Here is a 26079-nt window from a genome sequence, read left to right as displayed (position 1 = left end):
ACTGTGACGAATATACATGTAGTGATGGAGCTTTTCAGAACGCAAGGAACCTTTGTAACCTTGACCCAGCTGCATGATACAGCCAACCAAGAATATTTCTGCTTGCCATTTCTGTTGCACCTGTAGAGTCTACTTTGTAAACAGTGAATCGGAGTCCGATGTTAAATGTTGTCCCATGTGGAAACGATATGTATCTCTTCGAGGCGAGCAAGCGACAGAACCAGGGTACATTAGATTTTGAAGTGGCCCGTTCTGGGGTATGAGAAATTTAACCGTAAATCTAACCGAGTTTGTACTAGTCAATGGGCTAACACCAAGGTGACAGGATTGACTAAGTCGTAACAGTTTAAGTTTGGAAGATGTGCACTAGATGACACCATGTGCGAGTTGTCAATTGTTGCATACAAATACTGACTGCTTGGAGTGGTAAAGAAAACCTAGCCTGTCCACAGGGGATTCATTGATTATTCTATTTTCCCCGGGGGGGGGGACAGAGGGAAAATAGAATGTTCCATGGATTGTGGGAGACTCATTTTATTACACCACGAGGTAAAGCAGTCCGTATTTGGTTTGTAACATCTCTCCCACAAAATTCAGCTCAATTTGATAATAACTGATTAATTTGATACATATAAAAGGTACATCTATTTGAACAAGAAATTTGTTGAGAATTCACCACAAAAGTGCCAGCACTTTTCGCAACTACCTCTTCACAAAATGTTTGAACCCAGCTCTGTAGTGCTAGCAATTCGGAATGCGCATGATGTGCTATGCGCACACCAGTATGCAACTATACACAATGTCGTTGGCCACGCAGATAGTTCTTTGGTTGCTTTGGCCGTAAAAAGCAAGATAGCAAAAATAGCGAATGTCTTGTGACCGGCTCTGGGCCAATCAAGATGCAGCATCTGTGGTTGAGATGTTATTATGGAAAATATATGGGGTGGGGCCTGGAAGTACACATGTCCTCCCGTCATGGTTTTCCCAGTTTCTTTGGGTATTTACCAAATGAAAGAGCGACTTTGCTTCAAATTAACACTTGTCATAAAAATAAACGTCCAGAATTGCCCTCAACTGGGCCCTATCGTTCCATAATTCTGCCATTGCTGGAAAACACTTAAACTGATGAGAGGTTTCTGCAGCAGGTGAAACTACCACGCACCCTTTGCACACCCTTGCACCCATCCTGCTAATTGCACTAACCACTTTTAAACGCTGAGCAGCTTCTCAGAGAAATCTCGGTGTAAAATGCTGCAATAACGCTTCTTGGAGTCTGACCTTGATACCTGATCAGTCTTATTGACATACCATACTTATGGTATAATTGTCTTATCAACATACCATACTTATGGTATAATTGTCTTATTGACATACCATACTTATGGTATAATTGTCTTATCAACATACCATACTTATGGTATAATTGTCTTATTGACATACCATACTTATGGTATAATTGTCTTATTGACATACCATACTTATGGTATAATTGTCTTATTGACATACCATACTTATGGTATAATTGTCTTATCAACATACCATACTTATGGTATAATTGTCTTATCAACATACCATACTTATGGTATAATTGTCTTATCAACATACCATACTTATGGTATAATTGTCTTATCAACATACCATACTTATGGTATAATTGTCTGCAAATGATTAATAAATCAGATTTGCATTTTCTCCTTTTTTTCCCCAAAGATATTCTGTCAGTGTGTAAATACGAAGAAGTTTTACTGGCAAATTTCTGAATAGCTAGTTGGAAGAAAGTAAATTTTACTGCACACTGGAAATCTGTGTTGGTGTAATGCACCTGTTTTTAGCATTTTTTCCATGGTAATCACGTAGTGTTATGTTTGCATAGCATTGTATATTTTTATTTTCCTTTGTTGAAATTTTTGTTTGAATGCTAAGCACACCGTTTTGAATTGCAGAGAACTTTCATATTACATTTAAGCATTTTGGTAACGAGTCAGAGGATGCATTTAACCCTTGCTGTTGTAAACATTAACTGGGTATTGCATGCATCCTTCAGAATTCGAAGGAAAAATTGAAAGCTTTTGGACGAGTCTCATTCGTGACAGTTTTATAGAAACATGGTTTGAAACTGTTGTCATCCTGAGAAATAGCGGTTCTCTTTTTGCAAGGGATCCTGGCAATACTTAACATTTTGAAATTTGAATTAACGTCAACATCTGTAAACTCGACACACCCCACAACCGTGCCCTGAAAAACATGCTGTAAAGAGGGGCTGGAATTATTTATTTTTAAAAAAATCTATCGTTCTTCCCAAACGAAGCTCTACCGATGGTTCTCAGTTTCTCACACTACGCACAAGAAACCTAAATCCTTCAGATTATCATTGTCTGAAATATTCAAGAACCGTATTTTAGTTCTTATTTGAGACAGAAGGATGGATGCAGTATTTTTTTAGCTTTGTATGATTTCTTCTGCTGAGTGGCATTAATTGTTTTGTTTGGCTGTGATCCATTGTATGTGCTTGGTGTCATGTTATTGCCCTCTCACCTGTTTCATATCTTGCACGGTGTTTGTCCTTTTTTCCCCCGTCCCCTTCTCTCCGCCCCTCCCCCGTACTACATCTCACACTCGGCCTCCCCCCCACCACCACCGTCGGCGTGTTATGCGACACCGAGCATGCTCACAGGTATAGTTTGGTTCTTGGCTACAGACGTGAGATGGAACGTGAGAAGCAAGCCCGGCTCTACCTGCCTGTGTACAACACCTTCAATCCTTACTCCACGGCAGAGGACCATGAAATGTAGGTCTTTTGAAATATGTCATCTTTTATAAGCCGCATTTTTACCCTTTTTTATTAGTTGAGAGGTGTTTTGTTTGTTCAGTTCAGTTATTCTCGTGGTGTGAGCCGTAGACAAGGGCAGATCAGCAGTCCATGTGTGATACGTTGAAGAGCCTCAGTAAAATTTTCTCTGTAGTACTGATTGAGCGCTTTGGGTTTTTTGTGTATCGTGTGTTCGTACATCTTTTCACAATGCAGGGACAAATATGCAAATAGCTGTACAAAAACCACAGTTTTTGTTGTTTTTTTTTCATGAGTTTTTGCACAAACATGGATGCGCCCCAGCAGGCTCCACTTTGCAGTGCGAGTTAGCGCCCTAGTCATTTAATATCGGTGTGTGGTGTTAGCAGACTCCTTTCGGAGGAGTAGCTTGTATTTGTGTGTTTGTTTTTGAGCTAGGGAATTGCTGGTTACATTCAGTGGGTGGCTTTTGTAGGAACAAAATACAGAATTAAGGAAAGGTAACAGTGTTTTGTGGTGAACCGTCAGTTGCCAGCTGTGACATTTTGCACCATCCCCTAATCGTAATATGTAACACTGCTTCTGTTGATTTGCCTTGTTACCTGTTCAGTTGAAATATGTGTAAGGGAGCGTTTCATAATTGTTGAAGGCGGTATTTACTGTGGTACCGCTGTTTTTTTTTAGCGGCACCGCACTAGTTACCCAAAAGGGCTTAATGCTGGTACTGCAGAAATACAGCAGCACCGCAGTAAATACCGCCTTCTGTAATTATGAAACGTTCCCTAATCTTTTGTCAGCCTAATTGTCTAAATTTTTATCTGTTATTTTTGTTTGGGTTTTTTTTTTTTTGGCGGGTTGGATATTGTTTAAGTTACACCTCCCTCCCCAAAAGTTTCTTGTCCTGGCTCAGCTTCAGATCAACTCCCTTAATTGTTCCATGTTTGGTTCGACAGAAATTTGGATGGTCACACAGAGCCGTCAGGTCTACTTTGAATTTCAACTACTTGTCTCTCGTTATTAATGTGATTTGCCAATTTTTGTGATGTATCAATCATTGGTCATCCTTCACTTGTAAAGTAAACCTTGGCAGTTATTTTCTCATTCTTATGAGGTCTGATCTGCTTATGTTTTTAACTTTCTTCAGTGTTGTTAGCTTTTGTAATTCTGGCAAGGAAATCCTTTCCCCCTCTTTTTCAATTTTCTCTGCTTACTTTTGATATCTTGAATCCTCCTTTGATTCTGCCAGTCCTGGCACCTCAGTTCCTGATGGTAGGATTTTCACCACACCATCAGCGTAAGTTCAGCTGTCAGTGCCCCCAAAACCTGCCCTAGGTGTGATCCCCTCACCCCAGCACGTTCACATGGAATGACTTAAAAATAACTTAGTTATAGCTAGCTGAAGCCCATGTCTGTGTTCCATGCCATTCTTGTCTCAAATTTCCCCATATATTGACTGCTACAATCGTATATTGACTGCTACAATCGTATATTGACTGCTACAATCGTATATTGACTGCTACAATCGTATATTGACTGCTACAATCGTATATTGACTGCTACAATCGTATCTTAAACTTGCTTGAATTCCAATTGGATAATTCCAAAGCGATTTGTGTAAGTGATCACATATTTGAACTTCAGTGTGGTTGCAACCGTTGCATTGATTTTGGTTTTCATTAATCATCGAATCAGACAAGATTTTCCTTTTAGTTTTTTGTTGTTGTTTGGTTATTTTTGTTTTTCCAATTGTCTTTCCAGGTTGGAATTCACGTTTCCACTCCATAACAGTTTACCACTTTTGACCTCGGAACGACAAAAAAGTACACAGATTTCAATGCATGTGAATGTAGATCAGGCTGATGAAGCTTAAGCGGCTCATGTTGAAGGAATTTGAAACAAGAATGAGCAAATCTCAAATATTGCCTGAAAAAATCTGTAGCCAACAGACCCTTGGTTTGCCCACTTAGTGTTACCCAGTATTGCACAGTGACACCTTAGTGTAAATGTTTTCAGTTGTCAGGATTAACCCCTCAGTTTTCTTTTCCATTTCCGTTGATATTCATTGGAACGAAATTTTCCCTTTTCCATTCAGAGCAAATCCAGTCTATTTTGATGACCATGCAGTTCAGGTGTAAGTACCTTTGATAACCACCCCCCCAAAAAATACCCCTTCTTGTTCTGGAAGTGCAGTTTAAAACCTCAAATTTTTCATGTCAAACATTGTTCACAACTTCTTCAATTATCCTTCCTCATAGAAACTCATTTCCCTACTTACTGACCACACGTGTAAGCCATCCTACCATTTCCTTGATCAAAATCAATACAAAACAATTGCAGCAGATACCATGCATGCCAATGTCATGTTTATTTTTCTTTAAAACCGCAAGCCCAACTCACATATCATTTACACCCCAAGTATTTGCAATTTGTCATGTCATATATCATATATTTCACCCTCATTGAAGACAGTATCATATACCATTTGCTATTACCGTCTTTCCCATGCATGAATCTGATTGGCTAGGATGGATCCATGGGAACAGCAGAGGTGTGTGTGCTCATCGATTAAGCTTGTGTAATGCCCTGACTTTCAACACAAGTTCTAAATTGACATGGCCCTGGGTTAGGGTGTTCTGTTTACCCTCTATCTCCTCTCTGTTTCCATGGATTTGTCTTAGTCTTCTAACCCCCCCCCCCTTGCCGGCTCCTCCCCCTTCTCCACCTGAGTCTCCCCGGGGCTACATCTTGAGCGCATCATTTTGTCAGGTGTGTATCATTTGAAAACAAAGTTCTCTGAACTGTAAAATCAGACACAAATATTGTGAGGCTGAGACTCGTCACAATCTTCACTTCCTGGAATTGGCTCCTGCTAGCCTCAAAGTGCCAATAATTATAATTTAGTGTTTTATTTCTTTGTTGCCGAGAGAGATTCAGCATGGTTTAAAAAGTGTATTCAGATTTGGTTGATTTTTCAGTTTACTTGTTAAAACTCCAACTCTCTGCTTTAAAAGTAATTTGGAATTTTAGCCATCACCCGATTCAAGAATGGAAGGACAGACCGTTTTCTGTCCTCAATGTGGGGTAAACCTGACGACGTTGAAAGTTGATTCATTATTCCAGTGGAAGTATGTGTCCAGTGCTGTGCTGCCCAACTCATACCCTTTCCCTGCCCCCCTAACCCTGTTTCATTTCATCCTCCCATATTTGGTCTCTTTTGGCTTCCCCACACCCCTCATTATGTAGTAACCCTAGATCTGCATGCGACAGCCACTCGTCCTTGTTGATTGGTGCCGGGCAGGATGGAGACGAGAGGGGTAGACTTTTATTTGAAGAGTAAGTTGAGTGGTTAGTGTCTGGCTTTGGTAGATACCAGGAATGCATGACTTCGACTCGGACATTTTTTTTAAAGATATTGGTAAGACTATTTGTCAAGCAACATGCCTGGAAAGCAACATGGCTCATGGAAAATCCTGGAAAAAAATTTACCATGGAAAGTCTTGGAAAAGTCATGGGAAATTGGGGGAAAGGGGTGTCCTGGAATCCTGTTGTCTGAGGAAAAAGCGGAGAAGTCATGGCAATCAAGATCATGCAAGAGTAATTTTTGATCGGCCCCTTTTTGATGTGATATTTTTGACGTGATAACGGAACAGTGATCAATATACAGGTTATGTGATACATCCTTGTCAGTCCGTAGCAGTGGCAGTTTTCCAGTTGATGGTACTAAACAACTTTTCCCTGTGAAATGGCGTTAAATGTCCTGGAAATCGTCCAATTTTAGTCCCACAAAAGTCATGGAATTTGGCTTTCAGGTTTCTGTGGGAAACCCTGCAATACCCAAGTAAAAAGAGTGTGGGACATTCCTTGTTTGACAGTAGTGAGTTGTTGCTCTGCATGAATGATATAGTTGATAGCCGTTTTTCTATTCAATTTTCTGCCGTCTCTTTATCCAAAGGCAAAAATGTACGTGGGTAGGGAGACAATCATCCCATTGTATGCAGTGATCTTGCAAACAATATGTACGCCATTGTTGCTGTGAGCTTTATTCACTGACGGTGAAATTACTGAAATATGATCAAACGAAATCTGTCTTTATTATCTATTTCCAGAGGAGCTCCGTCGTTCTTGAAACCAAGAGAGACACAGGTAAGACACACGGGAAAAGCCACGTACGATGAAGTCTTCATTCTTCCTTTGTGAATTATTTCCCTTTTTTCAAGTAATTTTTGTTAAAATGCGACAAAGATCTTTGGAAATTAGTTCAAATGCGGCTTCCATTTCCAAAGTCTTGGCTGCAAGATTGCCTTGATGCTCATTTTCCAATTTCAGGATTTTTGACCCTGAATTGTAGAAGTGTAACTACAAGTTTTTGCCACTGGTAGCACTTTGTACAAATCCCCTGGGATTATTCATACAACCAGACCCATTTCCAAGAGAACTAATGCCTTGTTTTAAAGCTGTCCCTGAAAAATTGCAGTATTTTTGGTTGTCATTGTTAAATCTCTCTCTCTTGTATGTTCTGTAGATTTCTGTTTATAACCCAATCTCAACCCTGGTTTGGCACACTGTTTTGTTGAATTATTTTCTTTGTCAATCCGGTTCGTAAGTGACTTCACCATAAAGACGGATGCGTCTCAATTTGCAGGGTCCCATTGGACGAGCGCTGAAGTTGTGCGTTAATTTCCGGTTCCGTGGTTCCATGTAAATGGCGATCAATGCATGTAACTCTGTGTGCAGTGCTTGTGTGGTGGGCGTGATTTAAACTGAAGTGACGTCACATTTACAAACCGGATTCCCCTACATGCCCTTTATTGATAATGAGACTTTGCTAATAGAGATAGTGGTTACAACTTGTGAATTTCATCTTCTGTCTGCCATCTTTCTCCTTATGTCTATTTTATCTAGGAGCACACAATGGACTTTGATGACGAGATGTCATCGGAAGACCTGACAGACGAGGCTACAGCAGCAGCCAATAGCATCGCGGCGGCCGTCCGTAGCGGCAGCAGCCGGAAGTCGTCCAAAAGGTCAAAGAGAAGCAGGTAGGTCAAAAGTCACATCAAATCTGGTGTACTGTCACATTTCAGTGGTACGTGACAATTAAGGAATTAATGTTCAGTGATGCAGAAACTTTGCATTCAATCATTTAAGTCCCTCAAACTTCTTGGGAACTTTCTGTGCTTTATCACATCTTAGTCCATCATAAAATTGTTAGAAAATACTTCTCCAATCACCAAATAGAAAGCAAATGGCTCAAAGTTTTGTTTGTGTCATACAAGGTCCCAATGAAGTATTTGCCCATTGTAGCATTCAGTAATAGACCTGTAACATTATGACATGTGCTTCGTTTACACGAGTGCTTTCCTATGGCATTGCGGTGTGATGCAATCCATCATGTCCTTATAGGAAAGTACACATGTAAACAATGTGTGATGTTATTATGTCACAGGTCTACTGCACCTGTTCCTTTTCCAATTTAACAGCAGGTCAAGTTCGCGCAGCAAAACTCCATCCAGCAGCGGTCCCCCAAGTTACTCCAGCAGTGGGACCATCAACAAGGGCAACACCTCGTCCCCCCCGTCCAAGATACATGAGGTTTCCACCATCCCGTACCGCAACAGCGAGACACCACGGGAACCGCTCAGGCCCCCGCCGCTCTTTGACCCCCGACCCAGTCCGACTTCTGACCCCAGGTCGCCGTTCGAGTCGGGGGGCTACGACAACTTGGGGGCGGACGTGGAGGACGGCTTTGGTCCGGTGGGTAGTCCCATATCTGGTGCGAGGACGAACTCGTCACTGTCCAGTCATAAGGTGAGTTCATGATGACATCATGATGATGCAGTATAATTAATGCGCATATATTAATGATTTTTTTGAGATTTATACAATTTACATGTTTGCTTTTAGAACACGTACGCGTTTCAAATGTTATTTACCATTAAAATTGAAAACTGAAATATTTGTGTAATTTACAACAGAATCAAAGAAAACATTTAAAAATTAAAAGTGCACACCGTATACATGTAGGTAGCAATTTCCTGAACATTCGTGCCATATTCATTGACAATCATTTGCAATCATTCTGTTATCTTTAAGATCAACAATGCATGTTCCACTAATCACCAATGAATCCGTGATGGTTACTTTTCTCTCCTGATGTGAGAGTCTTGCATTTAATTTCCCTGTCGTTTACACGGCACAGTACACCGATGAGTTACGATGAAAGGTGTTAAACATTCCATCATTATCTCCATCACCTCTGTCTACCGTCATTCCATTATCATAACCATCATCACATTCTTCACGCAAATACGTTTCTGCCCCACCCCGTACTCATCACTCAATGGTGTCTGACGTGTTTTGCATAGCCAGGATCACTGGAGGGGCGTCAACGGAATCAAGGTGTACCCTTAAAAACCTCCTACTTCTCCCACTATAAGCAAGCCAGTAAGGCAAGTGGAGTTGGCCCAGATTATCGGCCGTGTATGCTATGCATGGAGCCTTCCTCAGCAAACCCCGAATACTTTGCTCCTTGTAGATACTTGGAGTTAACTGTCGTAATGCCCTGGTGACCTAGGCGTCCATCTTCCTTTGGAATAAGTTTGAGTCCAGAGAAAATTACCTACCCTTTCCAATCACCCAAACCCCAGCCCGAAGGCCCCCATTCTTTCCCTGAGATTTCTCCAGTGAAGAGTAAAATTATCTACATGGTGTTTGGAAAGTTTTTCCCCCCTTTCAAGAAGGACCTATTTCACCATCCGGCGGAACTTCTCTATCCTACAGAGGACCAAAGTGAATACGTCACGCGCACAATAAGTGTGTAAAAGGCATTAGCGCGAGAACCAGCGCGTGAACCAACACGCGCGCGTACTCCATTCGTTTGCACTGCACTTTCTGGTTCACAGTAATGTCACACTTCGGTACTCTATTGCCTCATGTCAGTCAGCGGCAACCACAGCTGTGGGTGCATCTTTGGTGGAAGTTCATTTCACTTATTCCCATATCTTTTTTTTTTGCTTTTTGTTTTGCTTTTTTTTTTTCTGTCATCATGGTGCTGGGGACTGTGTCCTCTTTTTTTCTGGGTATGCGTCATCCTGGGTGCACGGTGCCACTCAGTTGGACTTCTAACTTGCCATTCGAGCAACGCCTTCCATTATGCAAGAAGTGCAAGCAGGTCAGCTAGTCTCGCTCGTGTAATCACGACCGTGATGTGGTGAAGTGTCTGTGACGTGATTGTTGATGTGATTACATTCCTTGTGTTAGTGTGGATGTCGTTTCTCTCACTTTTGTTGTCCCTAGTTGTTTTGTTTTGTTTAGTTGTCGATCTAAAATCGCAGGGGTCATTTTTTGTGCTTATATCCTGTCAGCGATGCAACTCTGGGTTTTTGCAGTGGAATCAATATTTAAAATCAATCTGGTTAACAGTTTTGTAGTAAGCAGTGCCCTGCGCACCGACATACATTCTATGTAACACTATATTCTCAGTGTGGTCCGAGAGTTGTGAAACAATCACAGTCTTGCCCAGGTAGGACTTGAACCCACGACTTCCTGCGTGATTTCCTTTCTGTGCAGATGTTTGCACTAGCAACCAGGAGGTCATGGGTTCGAATCCCACCTGAGCAAGCCTGCGATTTGTTTTACAACTCACAGACTCACACTGAGAATACAGTGTGAATGTACACATCAGTGTAAGGGAAAAAACATAGTGTAAAATTAACATACCTGACAGAAAGCCAAATGAATGTCATTGACTGTAAAGTACAGGTTATATCCTGTTATCTTTCAAAACTGAAAAGCGTTTGCTTCATAAGTGACAGTGTTGTGGAATGTAGTTCATTACAGTGTTGTAGTTGAGACCATGATAAGACCAAACACAAGACCAGTCACAAATATCAGTGTGAACAGTGATAAAGGAATGCTCTTCTTGCAGTTCATTAGAATAGTTTGTGATTTGAATTCAGACTGGAGGTCTTGTGTTGGTCTTGTTGGGTCTTGTGATGGTCTTAAGAGGTCATGACTACTACCCTGATTCATTAATTTCATGATTTCAACTGTGGGCTCTCTTCTCACTGCAGAATGACCCTGCCACAGCAAATGCTCACAGAAGTGAACCCTGGGAACCATCCGATCAAAAACTCTCCCACGTCGCTTTGGAGGACAATTACTCAGTCAAACTGGTCCACATGGAAAACAAACCAAGCATGGGATCACATCCCTCGACCCCGAGCAGGGATGGGAGGAAATCTGAAATGCCATCGCGGAGAGGGTCACGTAGAAAGCACAAGCGTGCCGCACAGCCTCACTCGCATCACGAGGACAGGCGCGGGTCCACCAGCTCCGATGAGGGCGGAAATGGGCATTTATCACACAGGGGCGGGCAAACAAATTCATGGTCTCGTAGCAAGCCGGCAAGATCCTCAAGCCGGTCCAGGAAGCTTAAGCGTAGGACATCGGGAAGCGACAGTAACTTTAGTTTCGGTGTGGCAGACGGCAAGAAGGGCCTTCACCAAGGCAGCAAGGATAACGACAGAAATGGGGTGGATGGGAACAACCCTGACATCTTGCAACCAATCTACCAGTACACACAACCTCCCTGGAATGAACTGGACATCATAAACACGGTTTTGTAGCACATGCTTTGACGGGTCCTGAACTTGTCCGTATCTTGCTGTAATGGATATAATGATGTCACACGTTGTACATGTGCGCTTTCCTATGCCAGTGAGTAGAGTTGTAATGACTCAAGTTGCTGGCTCGACTTGAGTCCAACTCGAGTCACAATTTTTGGCAACTCAAGTCCAAACAGGTGTACAACTCGACTTGAGTCACTGCAAGCAACTGAATCGACTCGAGTCCCTCATCGTAAGACCCAACTCAAATGAAAGTTCATAAGACTTGAGTCTCAAAAAATAAAAGCAAACTTCTTTGTGAAAAAAGATATTTACAATGACTGTTTACATTGCCAGTTTATAATGTTCATGACGTGTTGTCATCCTCACGAGTAAGATGTGGTACCATCTTTAAAAAAAAATTGAGATGACAAAAAATGATTTTCTTGTTTTCATTTATCATATTATGCTCAAATTTTTGTGACTCAAATTGACTCACGCTAAATACTTGACTCATATTTTTTGCCCAGTGACTCAACTTGACTCCAGTCTCTATATTACGATGACTCAACTTGAGTCACTATGTTAAAGTGACTCAACTCAAGTCATCAAAAATGAGTGACTGGTTACGACTCGGCCAGAGAGGTGGGACACAATCCATTAAACCCCTGTTAGAAAGCACACATGTATTGTGATGTGATTACAGTTTAATTCTGTCAGTCAAAGGGTTGCGGTTGGCTGAATAAATGAAGAAATAATATGAATCAAGTAACTCAATCAAGGTTCCACATTCGGATGATTTTTAGAGTTCACCACTTTTTCCCCAGACCGGCTTGGGAGACATAATGCTGTACTCTGTATGTCCTATCATTTTCATTACAAGAATGCGAACATGTTAGAAAATTGCAACTTGTCACTTGAGTAAGTTGAGTTTCAATTTTCTAACTTGGTGGTCGTTAAACTCTATCTAAACAGAAGGTTTGTCCGCTCGGTGAAATTGTGATCGACTTGACCAGCAAAAAAAAATGCATGAGGCGGTAGCACAGAAGACTGACTTGCACCTACTTCAACGAACAAAACTAGCACACCATTATCATGTTTAAGAGCAAGATATTAAGCTGCCTATATCTTTAATCAAATGATGGGGATGTTCAAACTAGAGATTAAATGAAATAAAGCAGGTGTACTTAATTCTAGTAATATTATTTTTTAAATCCCAAAATTCTTGCACTCTACAAAAAAATAGTTAAGACTTTCAAAAGAAGTTTGTTTTCCCTGTGCCACAATCATTTTAATTGCACTATTTTATATAACCAATGTTTGTATTAATTAGTGCCTAAACTACAAAAGTGATTTTTATGAATATTAAACATTTCTGTGGAGTACCATCTCATAAATTTGACAAAGTATTTGAAGAGAATTACGTATTAAGTGTATATATTTGTAGTAAGTTGAGCAGAACAGAGAGCTGAAAATCTGGGATTACACTGGTTTGTTACGTGTGCGATAACTCAATTTTTAAAGGTAATTTAAAGGTAATGGCGTTGAGTTACAGAGTTGGATTTTTTTAAATATATATAAGTATATCTATATATGCAGAGGTTTTAGAGAAGGCAGTATTTTTCAGAGTGTATACTAAATACCAGGCGTGCCTTGGATTATTTCCTGCAAGATCTTGAAGAGCATTGTGAATAGACTTAGACTGCATCCGAATCTGTTGTCTAGGGCTTCGTCTAGGTCTTCGCTCCATTGGCAATGTTTGGAGACGCGAAGACAATAGACCTAGCCGTAGCTCTGGAAGCCCGTTTCGGACACGGCCTTAGTGCAGTCTATTTTTGAGCTCATTGCAAGTGCCATGACTTGTTTGTAATTATCACATTGTAATCTGTGTGAGGTTTGCTTGTTTGTTTCACAGGCAAGATGTTTTTTCACGACGCGCTGTATTGAGGCTGATCATCGTCAATCTTGTGGATACACCACACACCGAACGCACAGTTCATGGTATCAGGGTTGCGTAACTGCAGAAATATTGAACTTTTTATAACTTTGTTTGAATAGTTATAAACCAAATGTCCAGGCTTTCATTAGTCACTTCTCAGGAAGATAACAGCTCATCTCTGGGAGCTGTCCCTGGCCAGTCCTGAATTGTCACCCTGTCTGAAGAAATGGAATGAGCTTTCAGTAGTAAACAAGGTAAAATCCCTGTACAGGCTGAAGCTGTAAGTATTCTCTCCAATAACCTGGTCTTGGTGGTTTGTAAAGTCTTTCACTCAGGCTGCATTTACAGGGTTTGAAATCTCAACATTTTAAAGTCCTTATCCTGCATTTTGTTTGTATTCTGTGCCATATATGCAAAGACCGGCATGCACATGCACCGACTAATTCTCTTGTACTGCCGTTGTGTGGGCCACGCATTTTATGCACGTTAGATTGCTGTGGGGCTCAGGTTGCTGTGCCCCCCTCACACACACACACACACACACACACACACAAGTGTGTAAACGCCTTCAATCGTGGACTCCCCATTGTTCATCTTTTGTTTGTACTTTAACTTTTTCGGAAGACCTCCCATATGTTTTGTACACATTTTCCAACCGTGGACTCTTCGGCAACCGTGGACCCTATTGTCCACTACTGTTATAGGTCCACAATTGAAGGCGTTTACACACGCACCCCCACACAATCGTGTTCCTGCACGAAGCCTATGGGGGCACTGTTATGAGGCTCCACTCACATGAGGCAGTGCATATATCCAGTCTAAAATCTGCACATGCTGAAGGGTAGAAATAATATCCACTTGCAAGAGAGTGGGCGACGTAAGGCAGCATCGTATCATGTTAAGAACGGGGAAGATGAACATGATGAATGGGCGATTTGACTTCAGGCTGAATTAATCATTCAAGTTGACGTAGGCTGACGAAGGAATATTATCCTTCGTCGGCCTACGTCAACTTGAATGAAAGCTGAACGAGAATCTAAAGCTGAACTTGATGCAAAACCATTCGACAGACACTCCAATTTTTTTTTATCGGCAAGGTGATAGTTGAATGTGAAATATTTTCCGGTAAAAAAACTTCTGTTGATTGTTCTGATACTATTATTTTTAACAACTCCCCCGTATTTCTATGGTTTGCGGTTGCCTCTAGCAGCATTATGGACGCAGGAAAGCACCTGTCAGATTGTGGTTACGGTCATTATGGTTGATTTATAGCACATCTCATTTTTTTTGTACATTGACAGTGTTCATTCTTAAGCTTTAATTGAATTAAGGCAAAAAGGGTGAGAATGTTTTAAAAGATTTTGTAGGATCAACTTGTGCACTATATACATCTCATGCATTCAATTTTCGGTTAATACATGTAAACTTGTCTTGGAATTCAAAAAAGGTAGAATACGTTTTGATTTGTTTCTTTTATATTTCAGGTTTGATCAGTAGTTTTCTTTATCAAGAAAATTGTGAGCATTCTAATTGGCATGATAATGGGGTGCAATAAATGGTTAATGCGCAGTTCAAAATCAGAAGCAACATTTCCACAATGTCATTTGTTCTTCACAAACTGTTAGAACAGTCGATATTCAGTCTTGAGGTTCAGCCCTGATGGTGGAAAAGATGCAATGAAGTAAAAATAAACAAAGCGCTACTGTGAGTTACAGCTGGACCTGGGCAGGCATTGGCTTTCCTTCAAGACCGGCGAGAAGGTTTCTAGCGGACAGCATAGCCATTGCAGTCCTCGTCTCGACGGTGGCACTACCAATGTGGGGAAGAACAACTGCAGAAAAAATTTAACCATGATGATGCGTATTTATGACCTGCTCAATGAAAATGAGTCACAAGTTACTAGAGCCACTTTCGAGTTTTGGGCCTTTTAGATGAATGTTGCATAATGTAAAGCAATAACAATCCTCAACATTTCTCATCTATGTAACCATCCATTTTCATCTGGATGTAAAAATTGAGTGACATTAAAATAATGAGCCGAGTTTCCTCTTTCCAATACGATCTAAAAACTCCAAAGTGGCTCTGGCAACTTGTGACTCATTTTCTTAGAGCGTGTCACATTTAAGTCCCAGCTGAAGCAAAAACAGTGTTGCATTGCTTGGCGACACCTAGCCCAGGTTGGAGGTCTTTTACATTGCATTGCAACTAATGTCCGGGGTATAAAAGTCCTCCGATGCAAAATTTTTTTCAACGGTTTTTTCTCACATTTTTACCTGCCAAAGACAGCTCAAATGTCATTCATAAGTGCCTTGTATCCCAAATTCCATAAATGCAGAGTTGAAATTGCTATATATGCCCTTGGACAACGTATTTTGCTGGAAATTTTGCGAAACGCCACGCTTTCCGTCGCGATTCATTAACGATGTACGTTCGATAGTCTAGTACGCATACATGTACATGCGCAAAATGCATGCGCGGAAGAGCTGGGGGGCGTGAAGAAGTTGCAGATGACGCCGTGTCCGAAATGCACTTCAAAAGCTATGGCTAGGTCTACTGTCTGTGCATCTCCATGCATTTCCAATGGAGCAAAGTCCTAGACCTAGCTCTAGACAACGTAACTGACAATGTGGGCTGCGTGGAGGCCATTTCGCGCATGCGCAACTAGTTACTATACCAGACGAACGTAGGTCGTTCATGAATCTCGACAGAAAGCGTGGAGTTTCGCAAAATTTCCTGCAAAATACGTTGTCCATGGGCATATCTAGTAATTTCAACACAGAATTTATGGAATTTGGGATATAAGGCACCTGTGAATGACATTTGAGCTGTTTTCACCAGGTGAAAATGTGAGAAAAAAACATTGAAAAGAATTTCGCATCGTAGGAGGACTTTTATACCCTCGACGTCAGTCATGGTGTAAATGAAGACAATGTCCAACCTGGGCGAGGCGACACCTATGTTTTGATTGGTTTAGTAAAGCAAGTCTGCAACTGTCACTGAAGTTAAGCCCGCTTAAACCTCCCCCCAAGTGATCTCAACCTTTCACATACCTCCAGTTTTCTTATAAATACCATACTGACACGTTTTCACTGCATTAAGGTTTAGCAGCATTTTTAGCCTTGCGAAACCAATTTCATAGAGCTCCATGCAGAATATAGCACAGCAGATTCACATGCAAAGCAAAAATGACCATGGGAACCAGTCACCAGTGATATACAGAATGCAAGTATTTTGGATGCTAACCAGTGTTTGCTGAGAAAATATTTCGTCATTGTTTTCACAAAGAGACAAACTAGGCCCAAAATCATTATTCTTGAAATTTCTGTTTATTTTGGGTCAAAATCAATCAGGCTATCTCATGGTAACAATTTGGTTGGAATCAGTTTGACCACATCTACTGAAATCAGCTGAATCGTTATAAGGTACAGAGGGCAAAATTCATCTAAACTGCACTTGTCACTTTTTCACAAAGGGACAAATTTGTTTGCCAAAGTGATTACATTCAGTGAAAAGGAGCAACATTTTCTCCACCTGCAGAGAATTCAATTCTCAAATTGTAAACAATACGGCCGTTTCACAATAGTGCGCCACCAAGAGTTTGCAACGCGTTGGCCAATCACAATGCGCGAAATTTGTCGACCCAATGCGCATTTGGAAAGGGTCGACAAATTTTGCGCGTTATGATTGGCCAACACGTTGCAAACTCTTGGTGGCGCACTATTGTGAATTACCCGTATTGTAACAATTTCACACCTTGCAAACACCATGACAACAGAACTCCCGCACTGCCAATCCATTTTCCTCATTTTTGCATTTTTGTGAGGGGACAAAGTGTAGGTGTACAAGAAATCTTCCAACACATTCAAATTAGGGATTGGATGGTATAATTTCTAGCATTTATGTGGCAGGTCTGCATCTCTCAAGGTTGATCTTTGTGTATTCTCTACTATAAAAAAACAAAATTTAAAATTGCAACTTTCTCAATGCAAAAAACTCCAAACTTTAGTTTGGCTATGCACTCTGTCCACTTACCACAGTTGGTCAACTTGAGCAGCGGGTGATCCACTGGTAGTGGCTCTGGGGTTGTCACGTCCAGTCCAGCATAAGCTATGGTGTCTGACTGCAAGGCCTCCACCAGATCGTCCTGATTGACGACATCACCCCTGAAGGAATACATGTAAACAGAGCTGTAGACTGTTCTGTTTGTACTAAAAAGTCTGAAAGCATTTTGACGGCAATCTGCTCCGTGTACAAATAAATGTAACCTCCCGACCCCCATCAGCAAAGAAGGATGAGGCTAGTAACTGACCATTTCAATTGGCACACAAAAGGCTGGGCAAAAACTGTACAAAGACTAAATTCCAATTCAAAACTGCATGGCGGTACGCAAGGACCCTCGGTGATCCAAAAGAGATGTCACTGCTATGTAAATAGTACCAAGTTCTGGTCATACTCTGAACCCAAAGTATGACATTTGATTATCTTTCATAAAACAACCATGGGCATACCCTGGATTATCAGAAGAGTTCAAAACACAATAGCTTGGGATTCCCTGGGAACCTTTTTAGAAAGACATCTAATCCTGCAGTCTGGTACATTTTAACCCCTTCTGGCAGGGATTCTGTTGACCGTGACTGCTGGGCTGCGGTATGCCCAGTATGCAAAGCTCTGTCCAGCAGCTGGCCCACATTGAAACCGCAGGTGCGTGATGAATAGAATGTATGTCGACAGTTCCCGGGATGAACGGGTTGAATATCCCAAAAGACACATCTGGACTTCTGTTGGTTGTTTTGTGGATTACGGAGGATTAGAAAAGGTGGACCCATCCCCCCCACACACACACACCTACACAAACCCCTCTGTATGCCCTTGGCACCCCTGGGGAAATCAGGTGCATCAGTGTTCAAATAAAATGGGTCGCACTTGGCATCATCTGTGTATTAACCAGAATGCCCATGCAAACATATGGCCCAAAAGGAACATCATTACAATGTACAAACGTGCCATTTCTTTCATACTCGGAGTACATTAACCACTTGGTGCCGGGGTTTCCGGAACCAGACTCCTTGGGTTTATATGCATAGCCGGGCTGCATGAAATTGGACAAAAGAGCTGGGCCTTGTAACAAAAGACTGTACTCGGAACAAAAGACTGAGCTCCTGAGAATTGCCAACATTTTGTCAGTTTTCAATACCAGAGGAAATCCGTCATTGTTTTGAATTATTATACCACTATTTGTGACATCCAGTGCGAGCGGATTACCAACGGGGACACAAGCGCTCTAGCGGTCAAGCGATGAGTGATACCACTGCACACTTATCTGGTCTGCATTTGAAAAGATGCCAGCAGCGTACTGGGCCAGTTTCGCGAACAAAAGAAAATTACGTAACACCACACAATCCGGACTCTCTTTACAAGGCAGCAGGCCTGGCTGAAATACTTGGGCGTCAATAGATGTTGTCTGTCAGATTAGAGTAGCCACCAGACAGTCATTCGTGTGGGTGTAAACGTCCAGTAAATGAAGTTGTGAATTTTTGAAGAATTTTGAAAACGGAAAATCTTAAAAATTCCCCGGGTATATGTCATGCAACTTCAAATTAAATTAAAATTATTGTTATGACATTTTATACAATACCTGTATAAATCTCTGTCATCTGATTGGTGGATCATTGATCACATGTCAGTGAATTATTTGTTCTATTCCATGGTACCTGTTGAATAGAACTTTCATTTCACAAAGAAATCAATACATACTGTCCGATTTATGCAGGTATTGTATAACACGAATAATGAATGCTTCACATTCATGCAATGGTAAGAATCATTTCATTTGGTGATGGATGAAATGTTATGGTGAAGTTATACTATGAAATTCAGGAGAGACCTCAAAAGTATATTGATTACTCAGGTCGCTTTAATAAATCAGTGAGGTGTGTTCATCGCGCGCAGGGCTGTCATTTGGTACCCGTCCTGTGGGGATGGGCAGTCTAGAGTGTGAATCAAAAGGTTGTGGATGTGCATCTATCTGTCTTGTCCGCTGAACACCTTGAGCCTTCAAGGAGGGTACAACTTGTCTGGGAAAGCATTAGCCTGGTGGAAATACAACAATGTTCCATTCCACTATGGTGAACATTCCTTACACTATCTTTCAGCCGGTGTCACCCCTGTATATTCCCAATACACCATTATCTACTGCGTTACACATTTTCATTTGATAATATCCTTGCTCGTAACGCATACCTGCTGGTGTTGATGAATACTGCAGACTTCTTCATTTTCTTGAAGGCAGCACTGTTGAACATCCCTTGGGTCTCTGGTGTCAATGCACAGCAGACAACGACAAAATCCGACTGCTGCAGTAGATCATCCAGGGATACTGCAAGACCAGAAAAAGTTCTAGGTAATGAAGGACCAACCCGTTAAGGTACTCTGCTTCACCTAGTTGCAAATTACACTTCGGAGGCTTCCAGACTTGCAGTACCCCCAACATCTGTTGTGTTATATACGCTTTCCACTCGCTGCATTCTTGCTCAGGAAGTGTTCATTTCATTGCAATGCAGCATCAAGTGGTGCACTTTGCATACAGGGGGGAGGGGAGTTAGGGACCATGGCATCACCTTTTTCAATAAGGGACAAATTTGACCAAAAATCGTCCCTTTTCCCAACTTCCATTTTGGTGAACTCATTAGAAGCAAATCTATTGAAATCAGCTGAATCATAATGACTTATTTTGGGCAAAATTCAGCTTGTCTGCAATGTTTTCAATTTCGTGAATGGACAAAATCTGTGCACCACGGAGATTGCCTTAAGACATGGAGGGCAAATTTTATTGACCCTACTTGATTTTTTTTTGTTTTCGGGAGGGGACAAAGTCAACTCTCAAACTACATACAAATGAAACAATTCTGGATGTACCCTCTGCAGTGGCAACAGCATATGCACTGAAATACAAGATTCCCCATGCTTGAGCTTTTGTTTGTGTTATTGAATAGGGAGACTGTCTGAGGTATTTATGAATTATTAATAATTAATTAACTCTTGCAGTTAATCTCTTTAAATTGTGATTTAAATTATGACCAACTTACTGCAATTTACTCAAAAGCTTAGTTTTGTGCTCCATAGTGGAAGTTGTTTCATCATGAAAACAGTGAGGAAACTACTGTACTGTGCATTTGGCCGATGGTCTACTTGGGTAGGCATTCACCGTGTTCAGGAGACAAGTTCTTTTGTCAGGGAAATTTGAACCCAGTTGTGGGGACATTTCTGAGTCCCCACAATGTTTGTGGTCCCTACAAAATAGATGAAATGTCAAGTGTATGTCCCCACACCTACGGTGCAGGAGTTACTGATCTTTTTTTCTAGAAATGTACACACTACTTCCTACTTTTAAGCACATCATTTAACTTAGTTTCTGGTTTAGAATTGTATTTTTTTAACAAATTACAAAATAAGCATTGGAAACCAATTAGATCGGCAAAAAAGATAAAAGCAAACTCAGAACATGCCAATCTTCACTGCATGGTGCATCAGAACAGAATAAATCTACACTTTTGAAATTGTTCCCATCTGACTTTTACCAACCAAATTCTGCTGGCAAGGTCTCAGCTCCTGGCTTCGGAGAGTGCCCGCAGTACAAGAACCTCTTCACACCAAACGCTTTGAGCCGCTGTCCAACAGCCTGTCCAATGCGGCCCAAGCCAACCAGGCCTACCGTGCTACCAGACAAACCTGGTCCACACATCCAAAAAGCTTTCCAAGAGCCCCACGTGCCACTACATCAGGTTCAAAATAGAAAGAGAGTTTGGACAAAGCCTAAACACATCATCTGCAAAATATTGAGACTGATATTGAATGATAGTATTGATAATGAATTGAATGAGAGGCTGTAACACCGCAAGAGGATGACATCCGTGACAACAAACTAGGAATGGTTAAACTTTAAAAGATTCAGGGATATTTTTTTTTAAAGCTGACTAAAGTGAGGCCGCGTCATAACCACTAGGCTTTGGCTTGAAATTAGTACATACAGGTCTACGGCTGTGGCCATAGCCGGTTCCCATAAAGTTGTGTGCAATTTCAAGCCATAGCCAAATGATTCAGACGCAGCCTGACCTACTCAATGAAAGACAAATGTATGGACAGTTCTTGAGTAATTACACTATTTAAGGATTTCATAATACTCTTGTCAACTGTGAAAGCATTTTATCGTCTGAAAAGGAGATAAGTTTAGCCACAAATTTAAGAATCTGTATTTGGGACAAGAAGGACCCAACGTCCCACATTTGTGGCTTTTAATAATAACTATTGCTGTTGTAGTCGAGACCTATCAAGACCATCACAAGATCCCACGAGACCGTCACTAGACCAACACAAGACCTCCAGTCTGAATTCAAGTCACAAGCTATTCAAATGAACTGCAACAAAAGCATTCCTTTTTGTTATATTTCACTCTGACACTAGTGAATGGTCTTGTAGCTAATCCTGTGATGGTCTAGAAAAAAACACTGACAACTTCCAAAATGTACAAAAACTAAGGCTACCATGACAGGACATTTTACACTGTTATTAATTGCCAAAAAAGGACCAACTTTATCGGCTAACCATCCTGGCAACCTGCCTGTCCTTGGCATGGTGATGCCACCAACAAGCCTCCTTACTTTTTAACATGGTGAGTGCTTTCAATGAGTCGTCTGGATGTTGTGAGTAGAAGAGCAACGGTCAGCTCTGCAGTGGCGTCAGTCAAGACTCCTGGGGTATTCCCCAGGAGAACACCTCTACACGTAAAAAATATGTTCACGTCAATGACTACAGCAGACAAAACACTAATAACAATCAAGGCAAATATCTTCTGGAAAAGACATTCATTATACACTCCCCAAAACTATAAAAAGACAAACAGGAAAAGCGATATTTGCAGAGAAGGTAAGAGGTACCTTAACCTTACCCCCTAGGCTCCTGCACTAGAAAGCATACTGAACCTCACAAAATCCAACAGGTTCGTGTACTTGTCTATGTACTTGTACATGCAGGGTAGTGTACCAAACCTGATAAACTCCAACAGAATGAGCCCATTGGAGTTTGAGTGATATGGTATGGATGGGTCTATGCAGTATAGGATGACTTGCACTGAACAGTACCAAACCTGACTAAAATCAAGCATAGTCCAACAATTGGTACAGCAAGCCAGACACTGTGCACAATGAACCCTGCATGTCCCAACTCACACAGATCAATCCAGCACCATCTCCCTGGGCCTTTCATCCTAAGTCTCACAAAATTCAACTAAGAAGTTCATCAGGTACGGTACCAAACCTGCCAAAACCCCACAAAACCTGCTGTTGGAGTATGGCAGGTTTGGGGTGGTTAGGGTTAATTGATTGAAAATAGAAAACAGTGTACACTAGTGTTATCAAAGGTGTACTTTGTCAGGTTTCCAAAACAGCCAGGGAACTTCTGAAACAATTCAGAGTTGGAGAACGGAAGCCTCAGGAAACACTCTGCAGAAATTCGCAGGATCAGGAATGAACAATAATCCCATATCACAAGTCAGACTCGGTTGGTAGGCTTTCCCCATGTTTAAGGGGATAATTTCTTCTGTTAGGGAAGTCAGAACTGCCCCATGGGGACAAAAATGTGTCCCAAACTGTTCCCTCCCAATGTCTATATTTGTTGGGATCACATCTTTTCTGTTGTCGTGCTCGTCTATTTGCCCTCATTAAATCTTTTTCGTCCAAATTGTTTGTATTTTGGAGTTGTTGCTAATTTCATTTATCCTTTTGTTGGTGTGATTTTGTTATTGTTATAGTTTGCTGTTGTTCTTTGTTTTGTTTAGTTGCAGTCAAATAAATAAATAGTATTTCATTACTTGGTTAGTTCCCATTAGCCAGTAAAAGTTTGTGTCAACAGCAACGGAACAGTTTTCAATGTGTTTAAGAGTTGTGAGACGATCAGACATGTGCCATTAATAGACCGATCCCTAAGCCCTGCCCTGTAAGAACACCTGCCTGGGGTGGTGTTGGTGGGGGGGGGCTACCCTGCTTCCACTTCCACTTCCACCGTTTGGTATGTGTGAGATTCACAGCACGGCCAACCAGTTGAGTGACCAAGAAAACATCACAATATCAAACTCAGCTGTCTCTCAATTACCTTTCCTTCAGTTGCTGTGGTTCCACGTGATCGTAACCAACAGATACAGTACTGACCACCCTCAGACTGGGTCCTAAAGTTCAAATGAAAAATTTCTACAAGTTTTAGCAAAAATCATTACAGTGATTACTTACTCCTAATGACAACATCAGAAATTACCATATAACCCTAGAATGGCCACAGAATAAAATCAAATGCACCTTCGTTAAGACAAATCTGTACACAACTCATTTTTTGAAGCCTTCAATACGGGTGATTCACACAATAGCATGCCTCCAAGAGTTTGCAATGTGTTGGCCAATCGCAATGTGCGAAATCTGTCGACCTTTCCAAATGTGCACTTGGTCAACAGATTTTGAGCACTGTGACTGGTCAGCGTGTTGCAAACTCTTGGAGGTGCGCTATTGTGAAGCACCCGTATTTTTCTAACTCTCAAAAGTCGGGTGGAGACTTCACGTACAGGGAATAGACAGGAACCATGTCTCAACGCCTGATGCTTATTAGCTTCTAAGGCAGTAAAGAAGTGGCACACTGGTCATCTAAGCTGATCAACATGCACTTTCTTTTACTTCACGTTAGCACCGAGTCATTTTACACAGCAGTCATTTTACACAGCATTCCCTAATTTTCAAACTACCGTAGTTTGGGATGTACAATAATGAGAATTCTGGCGCCACGCCATCAACTCATAATTCTCAGCAATTTCTGAATGTTCCATGGACATTCCTATGTTCAGAGCCAAAACTTTTCTCCTTTTACTGACCTGCAGCATCCAGTAGTTCTTTGTTGATCTTTTCGGTGAGTTGGCAGAGAATACCCTCCTTGCCGGCCACCCTCCTGAGTAATTCATCTCTTGGTACAACTATGTCGTCATGATCCCAGATCTCTATGTCACATCTGCATCAAAATGTTATGATTAGTGCACGGTGAAAATCCTTAATTAATAATCAGTCAATCACTCCAGCAACTACTTCAGATCTCTGAGAATCCATCTCAGATTCTGCTTTGCATATACTAGAGATCTACCCTTAGTAATCACCTCCATCAAGCACACATCCAGGGTACAGTTACGCCTATTAACACGCGTAGGATGGTTGTGCATTACACTTGGGTCCAGGAGTATACTCCCCGAGAGCATACTCTTGCTGACCCTCGGGCCGTACCCCAGCCCTTCGAGCGCTCAGGAGTATACTCATATTAACACAAGTAGCTCGCTCAAACGCACCCCAGCAATTACTTGCTTGGAAAACCCAGCTCACCGTCCTAAATCATCCCTGGACCTTCTCTTAAGGCGGATCCCCATAGCCTGGGTAGCACTATGGCTCATGATGTGGGGAGAATCTCTCCATTCCATAAACAGAGTTAAGTTGAAGGGTAGATCTGGATCGAAATTTTCAGGGGGGCCGCAAGATTTTTGTAGGGGAAAAAAACAATTTAAATTTTTTTATGCATTCCTTTATGCCCTTCTTGGGGCGAGGCTACATTTTGGGGGTGTTTAGATGCTCTTGGAGGGAAAGGAAATGAAATAAACCAGATTGCCTTTCTCCTATTATTATAAAAAGTGGCTCTTTTTGGAGGGGAGCTGGGCATGGCCCCTGTTGTCCCATCTCCCCCATATACCCTTGGATAGGTTTTCCAACAAGCCACGCGGGGCAGATATTTTGACATTTCCAGAGGGCAGCAGATACTTAGCTGTTGCCAGCAAATTTAACTAAATATTGCACAGTAACTGTTTTGGGGGGACTAATCATTCTTTCAGTGACAAATCTTAGTCTGGTTCTGTGCCAAAGTAGCCATACTAGAAATTTCAACTTTTTCAGGTTAGCCATGTATTTAGTCAAAACAGGCCCATGCCTGTTATCCTTGCTCTGTGCTTCCTTCCTCCATGCTCTGTGTATGTTTATCTCGTTCGAAATGTTCCTTACTTTGGCTGTATGGTACACATGGTCACTGCAAGTGCAACAGATGTGAGGCAAGGAGCCCGCCCACCCCCCTCCCCTAAGGTCCCCGAACCTGTCATGTTACATTCCACATGGCCAAACACACACAGTTAAGTTGAGCATACATGTACATGTATATTTGCCGGAATCTGCACGGAGCTTACTTTTCTTGCAACAGCTCAAGCACTTCAGGCAATATTCGCCGTGTGATGTAGATCTTCCACCTTGGACTTGCTTGATTGGTCATTGTTCTGGAAAATATATTTTGACATGAGAGAAAATGACGCGAATTCTGTATCAGTATGAACTTCGACGATAATGATGTCAAGAACGAAAAGAAACACATAGCCATAAGTTAGCTACGAATCACTTCTCAGTTATGTCGTATAGTGCCGCATATGCATAGCGGCGCACCAAGCACCTGTATCGTCACTTTGTGTCATACAACTTCATATGCCTCACAACTTCACGGGACATGGGCGCCGCCATTTAAAGAATGACGCAGTTCAGGGACGAGACGATTTGTAAAAGGGTAGATTGGGGTTTGCGTCCAAAAATCATGGTTAACAAACAAACTCAAGAATACATAAAACATTTCATAGTGGAGTCATTAACACATTTACGTTATGTTCGTGCTTGCTTAACAAATGAATTCATTTT

At 41.5% G+C, this 26079-nt stretch overlaps 2 protein-coding genes across 21 annotated transcripts in view; one reads left to right on the top strand and one right to left on the bottom strand.

Annotated features, from left to right (window-relative positions):
* Nucleotides 1-14916, top strand: part of pcdh15 (protocadherin related 15) — a 71206-nt gene extending 56290 nt beyond the window's left edge. For 3 of the 18 annotated variants that reach the window (XM_087149108.1, XM_022245587.2, XM_087149106.1), the window contains 10 exons: nucleotides 127-225; nucleotides 2699-2788; nucleotides 4035-4082; nucleotides 4881-4919; nucleotides 6032-6121; nucleotides 6895-6931; nucleotides 7691-7827; nucleotides 8269-8596; nucleotides 9154-9237; nucleotides 10861-14916. In XM_087149108.1, coding sequence (XP_087005234.1) covers nucleotides 127-225; nucleotides 2699-2788; nucleotides 4035-4082; nucleotides 4881-4919; nucleotides 6032-6121; nucleotides 6895-6931; nucleotides 7691-7827; nucleotides 8269-8596; nucleotides 9154-9237; nucleotides 10861-11415 — 1507 coding nt within the window. In that variant the 3' untranslated portion in view covers nucleotides 11416-14916. Of the gene's footprint in view, nucleotides 1-126; nucleotides 226-2674; nucleotides 2789-4034; nucleotides 4083-4880; nucleotides 4920-5312; nucleotides 5337-6031; nucleotides 6122-6894; nucleotides 6932-7690; nucleotides 7828-8268; nucleotides 8597-9153; nucleotides 9238-9901; nucleotides 9960-10860 lie in introns of all 18 variants that reach the window. The other 15 variants (XM_087149107.1, XM_087149110.1, XM_087149119.1 and 12 more) reach the window with 15 other exon arrangements.
* LOC110984951 (glyoxylate reductase/hydroxypyruvate reductase-like) lies at nucleotides 14580-25937 on the bottom strand. Of its 3 annotated transcripts, XM_087149123.1 has the most exons (9): nucleotides 25841-25937; nucleotides 25584-25670; nucleotides 24243-24376; nucleotides 23480-23552; nucleotides 21991-22107; nucleotides 20915-21105; nucleotides 19574-19709; nucleotides 17366-17496; nucleotides 14580-15164 (listed from the first exon to the last, which is right to left on the bottom strand). In XM_087149123.1, the coding sequence occupies exons 2-9, from the start codon at nucleotides 25664-25666 to the stop codon at nucleotides 15043-15045; spliced, it is 987 nt and encodes a 328-aa protein (XP_087005249.1). In that variant the 5' UTR covers nucleotides 25667-25670; nucleotides 25841-25937; the 3' UTR covers nucleotides 14580-15042. The 3 variants fall into 3 exon arrangements, with proteins under 3 accessions (XP_087005249.1, XP_087005247.1, XP_087005248.1); XM_087149121.1 differs by having other exon boundaries at nucleotides 25584-25926; XM_087149122.1 differs by lacking the exons at nucleotides 25584-25670; nucleotides 25841-25937 and adding an exon at nucleotides 25405-25506.
* Between the last annotated feature and the right edge of the window lie 142 nt (nucleotides 25938-26079).

Source organism: Acanthaster planci, linkage group LG19 (assembly GCF_054643075.1).
Source record: "Acanthaster planci isolate LZ-2023a linkage group LG19, COTS_SCS, whole genome shotgun sequence".
Lineage (NCBI taxonomy): Eukaryota > Metazoa > Echinodermata > Asteroidea > Valvatida > Acanthasteridae > Acanthaster > Acanthaster planci.
Note: the sequence above shows the minus strand (reverse complement) of the source record. Positions and strands in the feature narration are given on the sequence as shown.

What these genes read in the sequence shown, in the direction of transcription:
- LOC110984951 (XM_087149121.1), bottom strand. Translation starts at nt 25,771, where the DNA reads ATGGCTATGTGTTTCTTTTCGTTCTTGACATCATTATCGTCGAAGTTC. An exon ending in AGAACTACTGGATGCTGCAG is followed by an intron (nt 23,553 to 24,242) that starts GTCAGTAAAAGG and finishes TTTGAACTTTAG; the next exon opens with GACCCAGTCTGAGGGTGGTC. An exon ending in GTATTCATCAACACCAGCAG is followed by an intron (nt 17,497 to 19,573) that starts GTATGCGTTACG and finishes GTATTCCTTCAG; the next exon opens with GGGTGATGTCGTCAATCAGG.